Source organism: Cnephaeus nilssonii (genome assembly GCF_951640355.1).
Source record: "Cnephaeus nilssonii genome assembly, chromosome: 24".
NCBI lineage: Eukaryota > Metazoa > Chordata > Mammalia > Chiroptera > Vespertilionidae > Cnephaeus > Cnephaeus nilssonii.
Window position 1 is genome coordinate 8,818,390 of NC_137095.1, and position 19,221 is coordinate 8,837,610.

Genomic DNA, 19,221 nt, shown 5'->3' on the forward strand with positions numbered 1-19,221 from the left:
CTTTGGGACTCGAGCGTCCGCTGGTTCGGTGAAGGTCGCCAGGGGTGACGCCCACCCCACGCCCTGTGCCTTCGCTCCAGACCTCACCATTGCCGTGACGCCAGCTTCAGGATGGACCTTTGAGCCGGGCGCCACCCCCCCCCCCCCAGGGAATAATGCCACCTCTCTGGGCGTGGAAGCAGCTGGGAAAGGGAGGCAGTGGCTGGTCATGAAGTCACGCACACCCCCCGGGATTTGGGGTCTTCAGGAAACGGACACGGGTCCCCCACATCCCGACTCAAGTCTCCCCGTGGCCCTCTCCGCATCACACAGACCGGGGCCCGCCCGCCGCTCCCCGGCTCGGAGAGAAGGAAGGAAAAGACTAAGAAGAGGGCCGGGGACACGTCGTAGAGAAAATATAAGAGGCATTTTTTTACTGCGAAGGATGCGTTTTCCAGAAGCAAAGCAGCTGCTGTCCTGAAGGGACCCGTGGCCCCTGGCGGCGGGGCCGAGTCCGGCGGGCACCGCCGGGCGGGCGGGCGGCCCTCAGCGGGCGCGGATTCTCCGGGAGATCTGATAGAGCTCCATGGTTGCCCTGGCGTCTTCCACCGAGCTGTGGCCCAGCAGGCTGTCCTGCAGACACACGGACCGAGTGGGGACTTGGGGACGGGCCCCAGGCACCGGCCTCGTGTGACCCGCCCTTCCCTGCTCACACCCCGACTTCCGGGCCCCGAGGTGGGCCGGTGGGTGGGTCTCCCCAGGACTCTGACACCCTGGACTCAGCGGGTGGCCGGAGCCAGGCCTGGCTTTCCCCATGAGCCCTGGGACCGGGGCACGAAGGCCTGGGACCGGGACATGGCCAGGCACATCAATCAGCAGCATCCTGGGAACCAGCCGGCCCTCAGGGCGCTCAGACCCCCTGGCCGATGGCACTGCAGACTTGCTACAGGGCACAGAGGGGCCCGAGCGGCTCTGCAGGGCGCTCCCGGGCCCCCAGGAATATGTCACCGAGCGTTTCTACAGTGTCACCCGCTCAGCCGGCTGAGAAGGTGCTGCTGGGTGAACGGGTGTGCTGGCCCTTCGGTCCCTGGCCCTCTGTGCCTCACGGCTGACAGGGGAGCCCACACCCAGCCCCAGCTCCTGCTCCCTGCACGATCCCTGCTCCCCTCCCGCACCCCGTCTCCTGCCCGCCCCCACCAACAGCCACCTTTCAGACTCCATCCAGATCTGTTCTCCTGTCCTGCTACCCACCTGCCCCCCATACCCCCAGGATGCCTGCCCTTCCCTCCACGGGACACGCCCCACAGCGTGTGCTGATGAGCCAGGTCGGGGCCGCCCTCCACGGAAGCAAGAGTCCCTCGAGGACGGGGCCTCACTCACCCGACGTCCCCAGCCTCTGGTTCACCTGTGGCCCCTCTCCGAGGTGCACAGCCCCTCAGGCCTAAGGGGACTCGGAGTGTCTCCAGGGCCACATAGTTGCTCTGTTGCCCCTGGTGGGGTTTAGTGTCTTGGAGGGAAGGGCCAGGCCCCCCAGACCAGACCCTCCTAGGGATAGACGCCTCGGATGGGCTGCCCCGGGGCCTGGGAAAGGGAGGGAGGGCCTCACCTGGATGCTCCTCCCCAGGAGGCGCTCGCTGAGCACCCGGAGGGAGACGCGCCTGCAGCGGTGCAGGTTGGCCTCGCGCCACAGCCGCCGGTCGGTGGCCGTGTCGTAGATGGCGTACTTGCTCATGTCCTCTTTCAGAGCGTTGAAGTCGTGCTTCAGGTCGTGACCCACCACCAGCTTGCCTTTCAGGAGCTGCAGGATCTGGCCGGGAAGACACGCATCAGTCACCCCCCACACGCATCACTCAGGGCCTCCAGGGTGGGTCTGGGGCCGCTGGGTGCCGCCGGCCTGAGCTGGCAAGGTGGGAGCAGCCCCTCCGTGACCTGGCTGTGTGACCGTGGGCAAACCACTGTCCCTCTCTGAACGTCAAACATATCAGGTACAAAATGAGAAGAGCGGACCAAGTTACCCTCCTCACGCTTAGCAGTGCCGGTCTGGGCTCAAGGCCCATACGATTTCTTCAGTGGTTTCGGTGTGGAGTAGCAATGCGTGAGCTAATGGAAAAATATCTATCGGTCTCTGGAGCTCCCGAAACCCTTGGGGTTTCCTGGGTGACAGGCGCGTCTTTTGTTCGACGGAGGCAGCTCTGGGTGGGCTCCTGGATGCGGGCTGGACCCCAGAAAGACCGAGCCGTGATCAGAAGCTTGGCATTCTCAGCCTCTCGAGAGGACGTCAGAACGGAAGACGGTCAATGATCAGTGAGTGTGGCTTTAAGCCATGAGGTTTATGGTTTTGCTAGAGCACGTATAGAGCGATGGGGAGGGGCTGTATCTCACTAACTTTTTGCAAATGGGGAAAAAAATAGGAGCACGGAGAAGCGAAGCCGTTTGCCCGAGGTTGCTCTGATGATGGCAAAAAGGAGCTTGTAGGTTTCATGACACGCCTCTGGCAACACCTGGAGTCGGACTCCCCACCGCCTCCCCCACACGGGCCAGCCTGCGTGGCTTCCGACTTCTCTGGGGGGCCAGTGTCCATGGGTCTCTGAGCTGCCCTGAAGCCTGGAGGGACCACACAGAGACGGAAATGCAGGCCGGAGAGCCCCCCGCCAGACGCCCCACAGGTGGGCGAGCACACCTGGCAATGGTTCCAGCCCTCGGCCCCCCGCAAGACGCCTCCGCGGGCCAGCTGTTCCCCGTCCGCCGCGCCCTGCCCAGACTGCGGGTACATGCGCGAAATAAATGTTGACGCTATTCGAACCGGTAGGTTTGGGGGTGACTTGCTAAGCACCATGAGAGAAATGGGGCAATCACACGGCACCATCCTCTGCTAAAAGAGCAGGGGTCCCCCTTGGCCCCCTCCACTTCCCTGCAGCCTAGTCGCCAAGCTGCAGGGAGCAACCCTGAGCCCCTGAGCGCCGAGAGTGCCTCTGGCCGGAGCCCTGCATGCACACCCAAGCCTCCGTCCTCCTCCCCTCTCCCATGGTGGCTCTGCAGAGAGCTGGTCTCTGGCCACCCAGGCCGGTCCCCGTCCTTCTCCTTGGCTGGCTGCGTTAGAGAGGAGGGGAAGGGTGAGCCGGATGCACCCGGGTGGAAGGGGCCGCCCGCTCGTGGCCATCTCGGGGCCGCCTTCGGAAGTTCGCGGACAGCCTGGACCGCAGTCAGTGCCCCGGGAAGGAGCCGCCCGCACGGCTGACACCCTCCCTCCTCCTGCTTCTGCCGCGAGTGGCCTCCTGGGACTTCACGTGGGGCTTCTGCTAGGCTCTCCCTTGGAGACCAGAGGACCGTCACGCCCACTTTACAGAAGAGAAAGCTGAGCCTCCGAGAGGTGAGGGGACTTGGCCACCGTCCCGTCCCAGCGCTGGGGGCATCCGCAGGCCGTGGGGCCAGGCCGCCCGCCATGCTCGTGGTTTTGATGGGGCCTTCCCTGGACGGAGCCTGCTGGGCCCTGGGACTAGGACCGTGGTCGGCAAACGCATGAGTCCACAGAGCCAACTATCAGCAGGACAACGATTGAAATGTCTTTGGAGAGCCGAATGTTTTTTAAACTGAAACTTCTTCTAACGCCACTTCTTCAAAATAGACTCGCCCAGGCCGTGGTGTTTTGTGGAAGAGCCACACTCAAGGGGCCCAAGAGCCGCATGTGGCTCGCGAGCCGCGGTTTGCCGACCACGGGACTAGGGGAAGCTCGTTTGAGGACCGAAGCTGCGAACTCTTGAGGGATCACCAGTGCCTTCCCCCACTGGGGTTCAGGATGCCGTGGGGGGCATCTCACTGAGACCTGGATTCTGCGTTTCTAGCAGGCGAGGGAGGGCCCGGGACCTGTGCGTGGAGGAGAGGGCGCTGGCCAGCAATGCCGAGAACCAGAGAATGCACCCGGAGGGGTGTGGGAGAGTGGGGAAGTGCGCCTGCCTGCGGCTGTGGTCACACCCCTTCCCTTGCTGACATCCTGTGTTTGCAAACAATGCGGCCTGTTTCCCCAGCGGCTGGCGGCTGGCTCAGGCCCAGCTCACACACCAGCTCACACACAGCGCCCCAAGGGAGCGTGCCATTCCAGAGGCAGCCACACGGGGTCCCCGATGGGGTAGGGCCAAGTCATGGTGGGGTGCATTCCTGGGAAACGCATCACTTCCCGAGCCTGAGGGTCCCTGGGGAGCTATGTTTAGCCCCACAGGACTCCTCATGAGACAAGTAGCATAGAGGGGTGTGTGTGTGTGTGTGTGGGGGGGGGGGGGTGGACATGCAGAGGAAGGACAAGGAAGCAGGGGAAAGGGGAGAGAAACAACCCTTCAGGACAAAAACGCTGAGCGTGGGCCGGGAGAGCCCCCCGCTGGGGCTTGCTGTGTGGCCTCAGGGAGGTTAAAGACCATCTCTGGGCTTCCGTTCCCCATCTGTAAGGTGAGCCTCCAGGGGCCAGCTAGCAGCCAGGGCTCCCCAGGCTTTCTGAGGCCGGGCTGGGGAGGGGGAAGAGGTACCTGCTGAAGCCCAGACAGGTGGGGAGGTACCAGCCCGCGGGACCTCAGGGCCAGGTGTGGTACACACAGGAGGTGGAGATGGTCAAACTCCGGGAAAGAATTGGAGAGGGGTAGGGGGCGGGGACATCTATCTATCTGCCTTCGTTATCCTGGCACCAGGCCAGGTACTTTCCTCACCGTGTCATGGTCATGAGGCCTCTCAGCAAGAGTCGTTTCAGTTCCATTTCACGGAGGGCGGGGCCCAGGGATCAGAGAGGTTAAGACGCTTGCTCAGGTCACACAGCTGGCGAGCTGAGAGCTGAGATGCACCCGAGCCTTGTCCCTGTGATGGTGGCTGTGATTGTCACCACTAGGAAGAATGTGGGGGCTGAATTAATGTCATTCATCTCAGAGCAGAGAGCACGCCGCGAAGGTTTCTGGAACCAGGAAGACGGCTTCGGGGAGGCAGGGATCGTCAGACCACGTTACCAACAGAGGACAGGGCTGCAGAGCCAGGGAGGGGCTGGCCCGGGTGTCTGCCTGTATGCTCCCCTTCCTCTGTGATTCACTCTCCTTCCAAGTCTTTCCCAGATCAAAAGTCACCCGGGGCCCTTGTTGAACATCCAGCATCCACTGACTCACACAGCGGGGAGGTGCCCTCGCCAGCGTTCCAGGGCGTTGTCTGCCTTGTGTGAGTGTGGACATCCCTGCACTCAGAGCTGCTGCTTCCATCATCCATTCACCTATTCCTTCATTAGTTCCTGTGTCCACTCCTCCATTCCTTCATTGGTTCCTGATCCACTCCTCCATTCCTTCATTGGTTCCTGTATCCATTCCTCTATTCCTTCATTAGTTCCTGTATCCATTCATTTATTCCTTCATTAGTTCCTGTGTCCACTCCTCCATTCCTTCATTGGTTCCTGTATCCATTCCTCTATTCCTTCATTAGTTCCTGTATCCATTCATTTATTCCTTCATTAGTTCCTGTGTCCACTCCTCCATTCCTTCATTGGTTCCTGTATCCATTCCTCCATTCCTTCATTAGTTCCTGTATCCATTCATTTATTCCTTCATTAGTTCCTGTGTCCACTTCTCCATTCCTTCATTGGTTCCTGTATCATCCATTCCTTCATTAGTTCCTGTATCCATTCATTTATTCCTTCATTAGTTCCTGATCCACTCCTCCGCTCCTTCATTAGTTCCTGTGTCCTCTCCTCCTTCCTTAATTAGTTCCTATATCCATTCATCCATTCTTTCATTAGTTCCTGTATCCATTCATTGATCCCTTCATTAGTTCCTGTATCCACTCGTCCATTCCTTCATTGGTCCCTGTGTCCATTCATCCATTCCTTTATTAGTTCCTATATCCATTCATCCATTTCTTCATTGGTTCCTGTATTCATTCCTTCATTAGTTTCTGTATCCATTCATCCATCCCTTCATTAGTTCTGTATCCATTCATCCATTTCTTCATTGGTTCCTGTATCCATTCCTTCATTAGTTTCTGTATCCATTCATCCATCCCTTCATTAGTTCTGTATCCATTCATCCATTTCTTCATTGGTTCCTCTTATCTATTCCTCCATCCCTTCATTAGTTCCTGTGTCCATTTATCATTCTTTCATTAGTTTCTGTATCCATTCATCCATTTCTTCATTTGTTCCTGTGTCCATTCATCCATTCCTTCATTGGTTTCTGTGTCCACTCTTCCACTCCTTCATTAATTCCTGTGTCCATTCATCCATTCCTTCATTAGTTCCTGTATCCATTCCTCTATTCCTTCATTGGTTCCTGTATCCATTCATTCATAGCTTCATTAATTCCTGTGTCCATTCTCCATTCCTTCATTAATTCCTGTGTCCATTCCTCCATTTCTTCTTTGGTTCCTGTATCCATTCATCCATTCCTTCATTAGTTCCTGTATCTCTCCTTCATTAGTTCCTGTATCCATTCATCCATTCCTTCATTAGTTCCTGTACCCATTCTTCCATCTCTCCATTGGTTCGTGTATCCATTCATCCATTCCTGGCTGCCGGGACAGGTGGCTGTCAGGGACTCTAAAGAATGTTGTCCTTATGGAGGCCCAGGTCCTTTCCTCTCATCCTCAGGGGGGCCCCGGTCCTCCTCTCTCCTTCTGTCCCCCTGTGTCTTCTCCCCACGAGGCAGCTCACCCTGGGGGAACCTGGATACTGAATTCCTCCTCCATCTGGCCGAGCCCATAGATGCCTGCCCGATGGCGGCACCCCAACAAGGCAGGCCACACGAGGCGAGGGCTGCTGTGCTGGCTCCCGATGAAATAGCTTCCTGTCCACAAGCTGCCGCGGCCTCCCTTGTGTCCTCTGTGTCTCCCTCCTACTCCACGATGCGCCACAGGATTCAGTTCCCTTGTTTGCAAACTAAAAATGCAATTATTCCTCCCAATCTCCTTCGTGGGATAGATGCGACTCCCCATACTGAGCTGACATTAAAAGAGCATTCACTTACAGAAGTGAGTTACAAGCTATTAAAAAGTACTGTTAGTTTAAAAAAAAAAAGATAATTAATCTGCAGGCGAGAGCCCTGAGTCTGTGCACTAAGTTGCATCCCAGGTTGCTGTGTGTCCTTAGGCAAGTCACTGCCCCTCTCTGGACCTCAGTCTCCTCATGAGTTCCTTCCTGTGCTGACAGTTTGAATGGTGGGGACTCCTCTGGCCTGGGCCTGCCAGGATGGTAGGATTTCTAGGGGCAGGGATGCGGGACGGGTAGAGGTTTGTCTGAAGCACAGGTGGGGGATGGCTGCGCTGTGAGAGAAGGCAGGCAGGTTGAGGCTCAGAGGAACTTAGGCCCTGGGGGGTCTGGGAGGCTGTGGTCTGAGCCAGGCCTGGGGAAGTCTCTCGGGCAGCAGGGTAGGCGGCAAGCAGGCAGAAAATGAGGGCCCGAGTCTAAGGCCGCATTCTCTAGGGGAGTCAGAGAGGAGATTCAGATGAATAATTAATATTTCTGTCTTTCCTCCACGGGCACGTTAGTGACCATGTGCCGTGAACTGGACCCTGAGCTTAAGGCGATAATAGGCCATCGCCACTTCCAGACACCCCTGTGTTGGAAGGAAACACCAGTACTCCCCTTTCTCTGGTGAGAAAATAGGCTCAGAAGGGTCCATATCTATACTAATAAAAGGGTAACATGCTAATTAGACCAGGAGACCTTCTGGACCATCCTTCCGGACAAAGCCATGGTGGTAGGGCCGAGGCAGAGGCGGTTAGGGGCGATCAGGCCAGGGGGGGAGGGCAGTTGGGGGCGATCAGGCTGGCAGGGGGTCAGTTGGGAGCAAGCAGGCTGGCAGGGGCGGGCAGTTGGGGGTGATCAGGCCGGTGGGGGGGCAGTTGGGGGTGATCAGGCCAGCAAGGGGGGCAGTTGGGGGTGATCAGGCTGGCATGGGGGGCAGTTGGGGGCGAGCAGGCTGGCAAGGGGGGCAGTTGGGGGTGATCAGGCTGGCATGGGGGACAGTTGGGGGCGAGCAGGCTGGCAGGCAGAGTGGTTAGGGGCGATCAGGCAGGCAGGCAGGTGAGCAGTTAGGAGCCAGAGGTCCCGGATTGCGAGAGGGTGTCTGACTGCCGGTTTAGGCCCGATCCCACAGGGACTTGGCCTAAACCGGCAGTCGGACATCCCCCGAGGGGTCCCAGATTGGAGAGGGTGCCAGGCCAGGCTGAGGGACACCCCCTGCCCCCGTGCACGAATTTCGTGCACCGGGCCTCTAGTGTATATATAAAAAAGAAAGGATCCATCACTTGCTGAAGGTCACACAGGCCAGTCAGTGATGGAGCAGGAGGCGGGAACCCCAGCTGTGGGTCCAAAGACCCATTTCAGATTCCTGCCTCGCTCCGGGAATGGCTCGGTGCCCGCTCTGGGCAGGGCTGCGTGCCACTCCCGAGAAGCACTGGGCCTGGCATCACCTCCAACTGAGAACCAAAGCATTTCTGCGGCCAAGGCTGGACGAGGACCGAGGTGTCCCGCCTCCCAGGCCGGTGCCCAGGGAACTGCCCTACTGTCCACGCCCAGAGATGCCACACGTGGTTCTTTGCTGCCTCCTGGCCCCCTGCTCCCAGCTCTTTCGCTTTCTGCCGCTCTGATGGGAGGGAGGCTGGGGAGGCGGAGGAAGGATGGGGTCCAGCCGCCCACCTGCCTGCTCAGTGGGGAGCTGAGCGTGGGGAGCTCCTCTCAGCGTCCTTGGCCTCTCATTGGCCCCTGAACTGACCCGCCTCTTCTGCGTCTTCTTCTAAAAAAATGTTTTTATTGACTTCAGAGAGGAAGGGAGTGGGAGAGAGAGAAACATTGATGATGAGAGGGAATCATGGATCGGCCGGCTGCCTCCTGCACGCCGCCTACTGGGGAACGAGCCCGCCACTGGGGCATGTGCCCTGCCTGGGAATCGAACCCGGGACCCTTCAGTCTGCAGGCTAACGCTCTATCCACTGAGCCACACCAGCCAGGGCCTATCTCTTCTTTATGCTGCTCTCCCCTTCTTGGTGACTCTCCTTCGGTCTCCTCTGTCCTAACACTTCCTTCTTCCCAGTCTTCTACTTATGCCTCAGCCCCCGACCGCCCTGGAGCAGACTCTTCTCCCCATTGTCCTCTCTTCCTCACGCCCATCTCTCCTCCACAGCATCCTCCCCTCCCCTCAATCCCCATTGTAGTTTTTCTGAAACTGGCTCTGATCCTGCCATGCTCTTGCTCAAGAATCTTCGGTGGCTCCCTATGGCCACTCCGTTGCATGCACAAACTCCTCTCACCCCTTGCCCATGCCACCAGCCTCCTGGAGTCTTTCCAGAACCACCATGATATAGAGTGCCCCCCTCCCCCCCCCCAGGGCTCCCCAGCACCCTCTTAGCACCTCTAGGTCAGCGCTGTCCAATAGAAATAGAGCCGGAGCCACCTAAGTCACTTTAACATCACCTCGTAGCCATATTGAAAAAGGTTAAAAAGAGATAGGTCAGGTTAGCTTGGATATGTTTTATTTAACCTAGTAGACCCCAAATATTACCATTTCACCATGTCATCGCGGTAGAAAATTACCGAGGTATTTTGTGATTTTTTTTTTTTAAACCAACAAGTCGTTGAAATCCAGTGTACACTCACAGCACTTGGCAGTTCAGACCAATTGCTTTTCAGGGGCTCACCGGCCAGCTGGGGGACCCCACCCTCTTGGACACACAGCCCTAGGGGTTTCGAGCCCGCGTGTGAATCCCGACCTGCCCTTCCCGTTCTGTTTTCTGAATTTGGGCCCGTTATTTAGCGTAATGGGCTGAATTGTGCAAACTCCGTCCACCCCAGGCCGGCCAGACTCGTTTGTTGAAATCCCTAGTTCCTCAAAACGTGATTTATTTGGAAACGGGGTCTGTGCAGGCGGAGTTAGGGGGAGCCCCGAATCCAAACAGCTGGCGTTTTGATAAGAAGGGGAAACCTGGGCACAGGGAGGACGCCACATGAACGCGAAGGCAGAGGTGGATTGAGGTGATAGGTCTGCAAGCCGGCGAACACCAATGATGGCCAGCCCACGCCTGGGAGCAAGGAGAGGCCGAGAAACAGATCTCCCCCCACCCCCAGCCCGCAGAAAGAACCCACCCCGGGCGCTGGCCGGGCCGCTCAGTTGGTTAGAGTGTCCATCCCAATACACCAAGGTGTCGTGGGTTCGATTCCCAGTCGCGGCACATACACGAATCAACCGCTGAGTGCATCAATACGTGGAACCACAAATCCATCTCTCTCTCCCTCTCTGTCTCCCCTCCCTCCCTCTATTTTCCTTCCCACCTCTCTCCTCCACAGCATTCCTCCCCCCACCCCCATTGTACTTTTTCTGAAACTGGCTCTGATCCTGCCATGCTCTTGCTCAAGAATCTGCGGTGGCTCCCTATGGCCACTCCGTTGCATGCACCAACTCCTCCCACCCCTTGCCCATGCCACCAGCCTCCTGGAGTCTTTCCAGAACCACCATGATATAGAGTGCCCCCCCTCCCCCCCCCCAGGGGTCCCCAGCACCCTCTCAGCACCTCTAGGTCAGCGCTGTCCAATAGAAATAGAACCGGAGCCACCTAAGTCATTTTCACATCATGTGCCCAGACTGGGAATCGAACCCGGGACCCTTCAGTCGGCAGGCCGACGCTCTATCCACTGAGCCAAACCAGCCAGGGCCTGTCTCTTCTTTATGCTGCTCTCCCCTTCTTAATCAATAAATTAAAAAAAGGAGGAGGAGGAGGAGGAGGAGGAGGAGGAGGAGGAGGAGCGAAACTCCGCTGGCCGACACCTTGATCTTAGACTTCTAGCCTCCAGAACTGCGAGACACACACGCCCGCTGTGTAAGCCACCCAGCGGTGGGCCTCTGTTCAGCGGCCCTAGCCAGGCAATGCACCCGTGGGTCCCGGTGAGCCTCAGTTTCCTGACCTGTAACATGGGCTTACAGGGCCGACAGTCACGGTAGCTAACGCGAGCCCCCTCGAGGCACCCTCCCCTGGCACTTTCTCCGTCCCCACAAGCGTCCCGTGACATCGCAACGGTTGTCACCCCCCGTTTTCCTCTCTGCGTGTGGACACTGGGTGCAGAGAGGTGGAGGAACCAGCCGGGATCCAGACCCGAGGTACCTCCTGGGACCCCATCTTGGCAGGCGGTTGGGTGAGGCGTGAAGGCATTGGGAGACGGAGAGTCGGGATCCCCGGTGCCAGTGCTCAGTACACAGTAGCTACGTTGGCGTTGGGGGGAGCGCCGTCCCGGACACCCAGAGGTGACAGGTGTGATCCCCCAGTCGGGGTGCATGCAGGAGGCAACTGATAGATGTTTCTCTCTCATCACATTCTCTCTCTCTCTTACCTATGGACACAGACAGTAGTGGGGTGCGGGCCTGGGGCAGGAACTGGCGGAGAGGGGAGATGGGGAGGAAAACGGACACATCTCAGCAATAAAGATTAAAAAAAAGTAAAGATGGCCCTGACCGGTGTTGCTCAATGGATAGAGCGTCGGTCTGCGGACTCAAGGGTCCCGGGTTCGATTCCGGTCAGGGGCATGCACCTTGGTTGCGGGCACATCCCCAGTGGCGGGGGTGGGGGGGGTGTAGGAGGCAGATGATCAATGTTTCTCTCTCATTGATGTTTCTAACTCTCTATCCCTCTCCCTTCCTCTGTGAAAAATCAATAAAATATATTAAAAACAAACAAACAAACAAACAAACAAAAAAACTCGTGTCCCTTAGCATTAAAAAGTAAAGTAAAGATGGAAACATTAAAAAAAAATCTCAATCTCTCTCTCTCCCTCTCCCTCTCCCTCCCTCTCTCCCTCTCCCTCCCTCTCTCTCCCTGTCTCTCTCTCTCTGACCAATGAAAACATGTCCTTTGGGTCAAGGATTAAAACAACAACAACCCCCCAAACACAGTAGCTGTTGTTGTGGTTTTATCTCTAGCGCCTGAGCCTGGCTCGAGAGGTGTGGGAAGTTGAGACAAACCTCAGTTCTCTCTGCTCTACTTGGACATCCCCAAGCCCCACCACAATGTGTGCGAGCGAGCCTTCGCCCTTCGAAACCTTCCCAGAAGTGACGGACCTGGGGGCCACCTGTGGAGTGACTGCTTGAGTTTGCTTTCTGTTTAGTGATTCTGAGAAACGGAAAGTTAAACCTGGAGCGCCTGAAGGAGGGGGTGGGTCCCCGGGGGCCACAGATTGACAGACTGACAGCTGACGGACTGACAGCCGGCCGGCGGTGGGGGGTCTGGGAGCCAGCCCTCCCCTCGGGCCAGTGTTTTAGGTACCAGGAGGGCCCCCTGCCAGGGCCCGGCCAGGAAAGGCCTCCGCCCCGGACCCGCCCATTTCTTTTTTTAAAAAATATATTGTTATTGATTTTAAAGAGGAAGGGAGAGGAAGAGCGAGATAGAAACATCAATGATGAGAGAGAATCATGGATCGGCTGCCTCCTGCACGCCCCCCACTGGGGATCGAGCCCGCAACCCTGGGCATGTGCCCTTGACCGGAATCGAACCCGAGACCCTTTGGTCCACAGGCCGACGCTCTATCCACTGAGCCAAACCAGCTAGGGCTGGACCCGCCCATTTCTCCACACAGGGCTTACCAGGGGCGGCCGGGTATAGAGGAAAGAACGGGGGATCCAGCCCCCAGATCAGTGTGGGGAGCATCAGGTGGGACCCTAGTTCGTCATCACAGACCAGCAGGTGGGCCAGAAGCACAGGTGGTGGGCGTCCGCATGGGGCACCCCCACAGGCTTCTCCACGCCCTGGCGCCCCCCCACCCCGCGCAGGGGTGAGGGGCACAGGTCAGGGATCCCGCATTTGGGGAAGGCGCCAGGGAAGTGTGTCTGTGTTGGGGTGATGGTGTCTGCAGCCCCCCCCCGCCCCGCCCTGCCCGCCCCGGCCCGGCGGGCACACGGCCCTTCACTCACCTCCAGCCTGGCCACGGCGAAGGGCGTGGCCTTCTCCATGTGCCGGGCCGTGACCCCGCTGACCGCGGTTCTGTAGTTGGTGATCTCCCCCTCGGGCCGGATGAACTTGTCGTAGACCACGGCGCCCTTGATGTCCACGAGGCTGCACCGAGCCAGGCCGCTTTCGTTGTTGGGCCCCAGACCCACCATCTCGCAGTCCATGGCCACCGCCTCCATGCTGCTCGCCATGCTTGGCCGGGACGCTCCGCTGCGCTGGAGAGCAGGAGTCAGGAAGGGCATCATCCCTCGGGCGTCCCCGGCCACCACCCAGCCCGCCTGCGCCCTGCTGCCCTGCCTTTATCACGCAGGCCACCTGGCAAAGGGAAGTTGGCCTCCTGCCACCCTGCCGGCGTCCTAGCCTGGCAAGGCCAGGGCGTGTGGTCCTGCTGGGCAGACACAGGGCCAGGAGGAGGCCACCTCCCCTGACCTCCCACCCCCCCGAGACAGGCCCTGACCCCGCCGTCCGGGCGCCCACCCTCACCTGCCTGCTTCTTGTGTCTCGCGCCTCTGCCTCTCTGTGGCCACTTCCCCGCTGCCTGCCGAGGTCCCTCTTCGCGGGTGACTCACCTCTTGACTTCAAAGCGGGGAATCCTGACCCGGCTGTCAGCGGCTTCGGTTTCGGGTTCGTTTTCGCGCGAGCACGTGGCCAGGTCGCCCCATCTCCTGCCGGAAGACGGGGAAGCCCGGCGGGCGCCTGAGTCAGGGCCGGCGGAGAGGGCAGGCTCCATGCCCCGCTGCCCTGCCTCTGCCCCGCGGGCAGGGCGGGCGCCACCTAATCGCTCCCGCTGACGCCGCCGGCTGACGTGGAGGGAGCGGATTGCAACATCCCCCTTTTCCTTTCTCACCCTCCGCCCACAGAGTAAACATCTCGGGGATCGGCACTCGGGGAATGTGTCCCAGCTTCTGGGCTGCTACCAGGCTGGCCCTCGAGGGTGTTTGTGTTTATGGGGCCGGGCAAGCTGGCTGGAGGGACATGGAGGCTCTTCAGTGGGAAGGGCAGAAGGTGAGGGGGGGTGGGTAGCCCCCAGCCCAGCCCAGCCCGGGGAAAGCAGGGAGGCAGGGACAGAACCCTCACAGCTCCCGTGGGTCCAGGGGGGTCTCAGAAACGGCCGTCCGTCCGCCCGCTGCAGGCTCTCTCTCCCAGCCGGGATGGCAGTCTGGGGGACACGGGGAAGCAGGCTTGGAGGGGGCCCCCTACCAGCCCGGCCATATTTCCTCTTGGTGATTCTCTCCCAGGCTGGAACTTGAACGTCTCAGAGTGGTGTCTGGCCCAGGGAGACAGGAATGGAGTTGCAACCAGGGCAAAACCAGAGCCAGCGTTCATCGGCTGCGTGAGGCCCGGCGGGCGGGGGTGGACGCCCCCCTTCCGTGCGTCCTCCCTCCCCAGATCCGTGCAGAATAAGCACAGCCCCCCCGGGATCCTGTTGCCCCCGGGGGGGTCACGCAGGTGGGTGGCTGGAAAGGGAATTTCCTCAAGACCATGGGTTTCCATGTAAGAGCCATCCGACCGTGACAGACCCAGACACGGACATGTGTCCAGACGATCAGGCATTGCGCTGTGGGCTGTGCACATGTGAAGAAGGCGCACAGATCACGTTGGGTTCCCATCCTGCGGGGCACATCTTCCTGGCGTTCAGACTCTTCAGGGGACTTTCTGTTTTGCAGGTGTATAAAGGATTGCTATGGATGCCGGGGGAGAGGAGGCAACATTTCTGCTCCGAAGCTCCAATGGGAGGCTTTTGTTCTACCTCACACCCCCTGGGGATCCTGTGAGGACACCCCTCACCCCACTCACCTCCTCAGTTTGTTTTTTTAAAAATTGGATTTTATTTTTAAATAATTTTTAAAATAATAATTTTATTGATTTCAGAGAGGAAGGGGGAGGGAGAGAGAGAGAGAGAGAGACATCAAGGATGAGAGAGAATCACGGATTGGCTGCCTCCTGCATGCCCCCTACTGGGGATCGAGCCCACAACCCGGGCATGTGCCCTGACCGGGAATCGAACCCAGGGCTAGACACTCTATCCACCGAGCCAAACCAGCTAGGGCTAAAAAATTGGTTTTAGAGAGAGAGAGGGAGGGAGGGAGGGAGGGAGGGAGAGAGAGAAACAGAGTTGTTGTTCCACTTCTTGATGCATTCATTGGTTCATTCTTGTATGTTCCCTGACCAGAGCTCGAACCCGCAACCTTGGCGTATCAGGACGACGCTCTAACCAGCTGAGCTACCGGCCAGGGCACCCCCTGAGTCTTAGAACATCTCCCGCTCCTCCAAATCTTGTCTCCACCGCTCCGGAGCCTGCTCCGTGGTGGGTTCCACATTCGCCTCTTTAAGTCTCCCCTGCTTTTCTCCTGTGCTCCCCACACCCGCATCCCCACCCTCACCTGCCCCGGTCGGCGCTCCATCTTCATGCCCTGCTCGAAACCGTCCTTCCAACCCTAGTCGATGACGTTCCCCAAAATCTAATTTTTTTCCCCCCAATATATTTTTATTGATTTCAGAGAGGAAGGGAGAGGGAGAGAGAGAGAGGAGAGAGAAACATCAAGGATGAGAGAGACTCATGGATCGGCTGCCTCCTGCACGCCCCCTCCTGGGGATCGGGCCCGCAACCCGGGCATGTGCCCTGGACCGGAATCGAACCCGGGACCCTTCAGCCCGCAGGCCGACGCTCTATCCACTGAGCCACACCAGCCAGGGCCCAGACTCTAATCTTTTGCACTGTTTGTCACAGGTACTTGGCTCAAGAATCTTACATTGATTTCCCATTATCCCCCCCTTCCCCGGCAAAAAAAAATATCAAACTTCACTTCCTGTGCAGCTTCCAAAACCCCCTTTTCCTCCGTCCCACGGGCCTTTCCGGCCTCCTCCGGGTTGGCTCTCCAACCCAAGGCCTCTCTCTCCGTTAGGTTCAAACCTAAACGGAAGGCCTTTGTGTATGCACGTGGTGACACCCCCCAGACCATCACAGGCCCCGCCCCCCCGCCTCCTTCAGGGTGATGGTATCCTCCCTGCATTCCCATTCCCCGAGTGCTGGGCCCCAGAGCCCGCGGGGAAAGACCAAGGAGGGGTCTGCCCTCCGTGGAGAGAGACCGTCGGGGTCAGTGCCTCTCCCACACGCTCCCCGACCTCTGCGCTCACCTCCTCCCACGGCAGCGGCTGCGTCTCTCTCTCCCCCGTGGCCTGTGCACTTGCTGTCCCGTATGGAAAGCTCTTTTCCAGGTTATCTGCCCGGTTTCCGCCCTCTGCCTCCGGTCTCCCCCTGAGGTCCTTCCTGGCCTTCATTAGAATACACCCCCACCCTGGCCGGCGTGGCTCTGTGGTTGAGCATCGACCTCTGAACCAGGAGGTCCTGGTTCGATTCCCGGTCCAGGGCACGTGCCCGGGTTGTGGGCTCGATCCCCAGTGTGGGGCGTGCAGGAGGCAGCTGACCCGTGATTCTCTCTCATCATGGATGTTTCTATCGCCCTGTCTCTCCCTCCCTTTGTTTCTGAAATCAATAAACATATATTTAAAACAAAACAAACAAACAGCACCTCCGCCCTGGCTGGTGTGTCTCAGTCTGTCAGGGCGCATGCCCAGGTTGCGAGCTCGATCCCCAACAGGGCGGGCGTGCAAGTCGGGGGCTTGTAGGAGGCAGCTGATCGGTGGTTCCCTCTCACATCGATGTTTCTCTCTCCCTCTCTCTCTTTCTAACAATCAATACAAAAAAAATATCTTAAAACAAAAACAAGCACAACTTTCTTTTTCCTTCTTCACAATCTCGCGGAGGGAAGAGTCATTCTTCCCGTAGGCCTTGGCAACCTCAGCATACAATTTTTTTTTTCCTGTCCTCATTAAGTCGAGGACTTTCACCTTTTCACTTACAAGGAAGCACTTGATGGCGTCTCCCTGGCCTCCCTGAATTGCCAGCATCACCACTCTTGCACTTTGGGGCTGTGATTAAGGAAAACAAGGGCTATTCGATCGCAAGCACTGTGACACGGAGACAGCCGGGCTAATAACGGAGGCTCCTACGTGACTGACGGGAGGGGCGTGCCTCCGGGCGGGGACGCTGGGGACGGCGATGAGTCACATCCCGGATGGGAGGGAGCGGGACAGCGTGAGGTTTCATCACAGCACTCAGCATGGCCTGCCACTTAAAACTTGTGCATTCTCATTTCTTTCTGGGATTTTCCTGTTTACTATTTTCAGACCACAGTTGAATGACATGAAACCTCTGGGAAGGGGGGAGTTACCCAAAAGAATTGAAAGCAGGGTCCCAGAGGGATACTTGCACACCCATGTTCATAGCAGCCTTATCCTATATATCCTATATAATAAAAGCCTAATAGGCTAAGTGTCTGGTTGTCTGGTCGTCCGTTCAACCAATCAAAGCGTAATATGCTAATGATATGCTAAGGCCGCTCAACTGCTCACTACGATGTGCACTGACCACCAGGGGGCAGATGCTCCAACCGGTAGGTTAGCTTGCTGCTGGAGTCCAGCCAATGGGGACCGAGCGAGACAGGCTGGACGTGCCCTGGAGGCCTCCCGCGGTCCCTCCCCGGCTGGCCAACCTCCCACGTCCTTCCTCGGCCCCAATCGTGCAACAGTGGGGTCCCTCAGCCTGGCCTGCACCCTCTCACAATCCGGGCTGAGGGATCTTCCCCTCAACCCCCCAGTGCACGAATCCATGCACCAGGCCACTAGTTCACAATAACCAAGAGGGGGCAGCAACCCAGGTGTCCATCAGGGAATGAGTAGATCTACAAAATGTGGCAGTCGTTCAAATGAATCTTTTTTTAAAAAAAATATATTTTATTGCTTTTTTACAGAGAGGAAGGGAGAGGGATAGAGAATTAGAAACATCGATGAGAGGGGGCAGCAACCCAGGTGTCCATCAGGGGATGAGTAGATCCACAAAATGTGGCAGAGTCGTTCAAATGAATCTTTTTTTAAAAAATATATATATATTTTATTGATTTTTTACAGAGAGGAAGGGAGAGGGATAGAGAGTTAGAAACATCAATGAGAGAGAAACATCGATCAGCTGCCTCCTGCACACTCCCTACCGGGGATGTGCCCGCAACCAAGGTACATGCCCTTGACCGGAATCGAACCTGGGACCCTTCAGTCCGCAGGCTGATGCTCTATCCACTGAGCCAAACCGGTCAGGGCCAAATGAATCTTCTTCAGGCTTGAAAAGGAAGGGAAGGCTGACACATACAACATGGACTGAACTTTAAGGACATCATGCTAAGTGAAATAAGCCCGTCACGCAAAAAGCCAATCTTGTAGGATTCTACTTACATGAGGTATCCAGTCAGATTCATAGAAACAGAAAGTAGAAAGGTGTTGCCAGGGGCTGAAGGGAGGGAGGAACGGAGTTATTGTTTAGTGAGGATAGAATTTCAGTTCTGCAAGATGAAATAGTCCGGGAAATCTGTGTGAACGTACAGAGTCCTTCTGAACTCCGGCTCGAAAATCGTCCAGGTGATACATGTTACGTTGTGTCCTTTACAATGAAAACGAAAAGATGCTTTTAGAGATCAAGGAAAAGTGAATACATAGCTTCGGGGAGAAACAAGTTAAATAAACGGGTGCTCTAAAACAGGGCCGTTCTAAAATGCTTGAAACACGTACACTGTGTAAATTCCGTAGCTCAGATATGTTCTTGCCGCCCACCACCTCCCAAAGCATCATCTCCAAAGCCGCCCACCTTGAAGGCCAAACCTCCCAGCAAGACTGGGCGTCCCAGCACCCCGATCCCTCCACCAGGCCGCCCCCCACAAGCTCACTTGAGGAGTCCCAGGAGAAGTCCCTCTTGCCCTAGCTGGTTTGGCTCAGAGGAAAGAGCAGTGGCCTGCGGACTGAAGGGTCCCGGGTTCGATTCCCCGTCAGGGCACATGCCTGGGTTGTGGGCTCCATCCTCAGTGTGGGGCGTGCAGGAGGCAGCCGATCCACGATTCTCTCTCATCATTGATGTTTCTCTCTCTCTCTCCCTCTCCTTTCCTCTCTGGATTTAAAAAAAAAAAAAAAATAGGCCTCTTCACCCGCTTTTCCAATTGAGGTTTGTTCCAGAGCAGTGATGCAGCCATGCTGACTCAGAACCCGGTCCATTTCTAGAACACGAATAACAGCTTCCTCTCCCTCTACCCACAGGCAAAGGAACAGAAGCTCCTGCCCAGCTGTGCGTCTAGACTTTTGAGGAATCCAGAACACGGTGCCGGAGCCGGGCCAGCCGGTCTGGGACTCAGCCACTCCCCGAGCTGCAGACGGGGAAGGAGACGGTGACTGCTGGGCCTGCAGCCCGGGTCA

At 57.5% G+C, this 19,221-nt stretch overlaps 1 protein-coding gene across 3 annotated transcripts; it reads right to left on the bottom strand.

The window, feature by feature from the left end:
- Window positions 1-387: 387 nt before the first annotated feature.
- Window positions 388-16,081, bottom strand: ISG20 (interferon stimulated exonuclease gene 20). Of its 3 annotated transcripts, XM_079764013.1 has the most exons (5): window positions 16,063-16,081; window positions 13,494-13,589; window positions 12,888-13,139; window positions 1,586-1,786; window positions 388-612 (listed from the first exon to the last, which is right to left on the bottom strand). In XM_079764013.1, the coding sequence occupies exons 3-5, from the start codon at window positions 13,113-13,115 to the stop codon at window positions 526-528; spliced, it is 516 nt and encodes a 171-aa protein (XP_079620139.1). In that variant the 5' UTR covers window positions 13,116-13,139; window positions 13,494-13,589; window positions 16,063-16,081; the 3' UTR covers window positions 388-525. The 3 variants fall into 3 exon arrangements, with proteins under 3 accessions (XP_079620139.1, XP_079620137.1, XP_079620138.1); XM_079764011.1 differs by lacking the exon at window positions 16,063-16,081 and having other exon boundaries at window positions 13,494-13,711; XM_079764012.1 differs by lacking the exon at window positions 16,063-16,081 and having other exon boundaries at window positions 13,408-13,711.
- Between the last annotated feature and the right edge of the window lie 3,140 nt (window positions 16,082-19,221).

What these genes read in the sequence shown, in the direction of transcription:
- ISG20 (XM_079764013.1), bottom strand. Translation starts at nt 13,115, where the DNA reads ATGGCGAGCAGCATGGAGGCGGTGGCCATGGACTGCGAGATGGTGGGT. An exon ending in TCGCCGTGGCCAGGCTGGAG is followed by an intron (nt 1,787 to 12,887) that starts GTGAGTGAAGGG and finishes CTTCCCGGCCAG; the next exon opens with ATCCTGCAGCTCCTGAAAGG. An exon ending in TCCTGGGGAGGAGCATCCAG is followed by an intron (nt 613 to 1,585) that starts GTGAGGCCCTCC and finishes GTGTGTCTGCAG; the next exon opens with GACAGCCTGCTGGGCCACAG.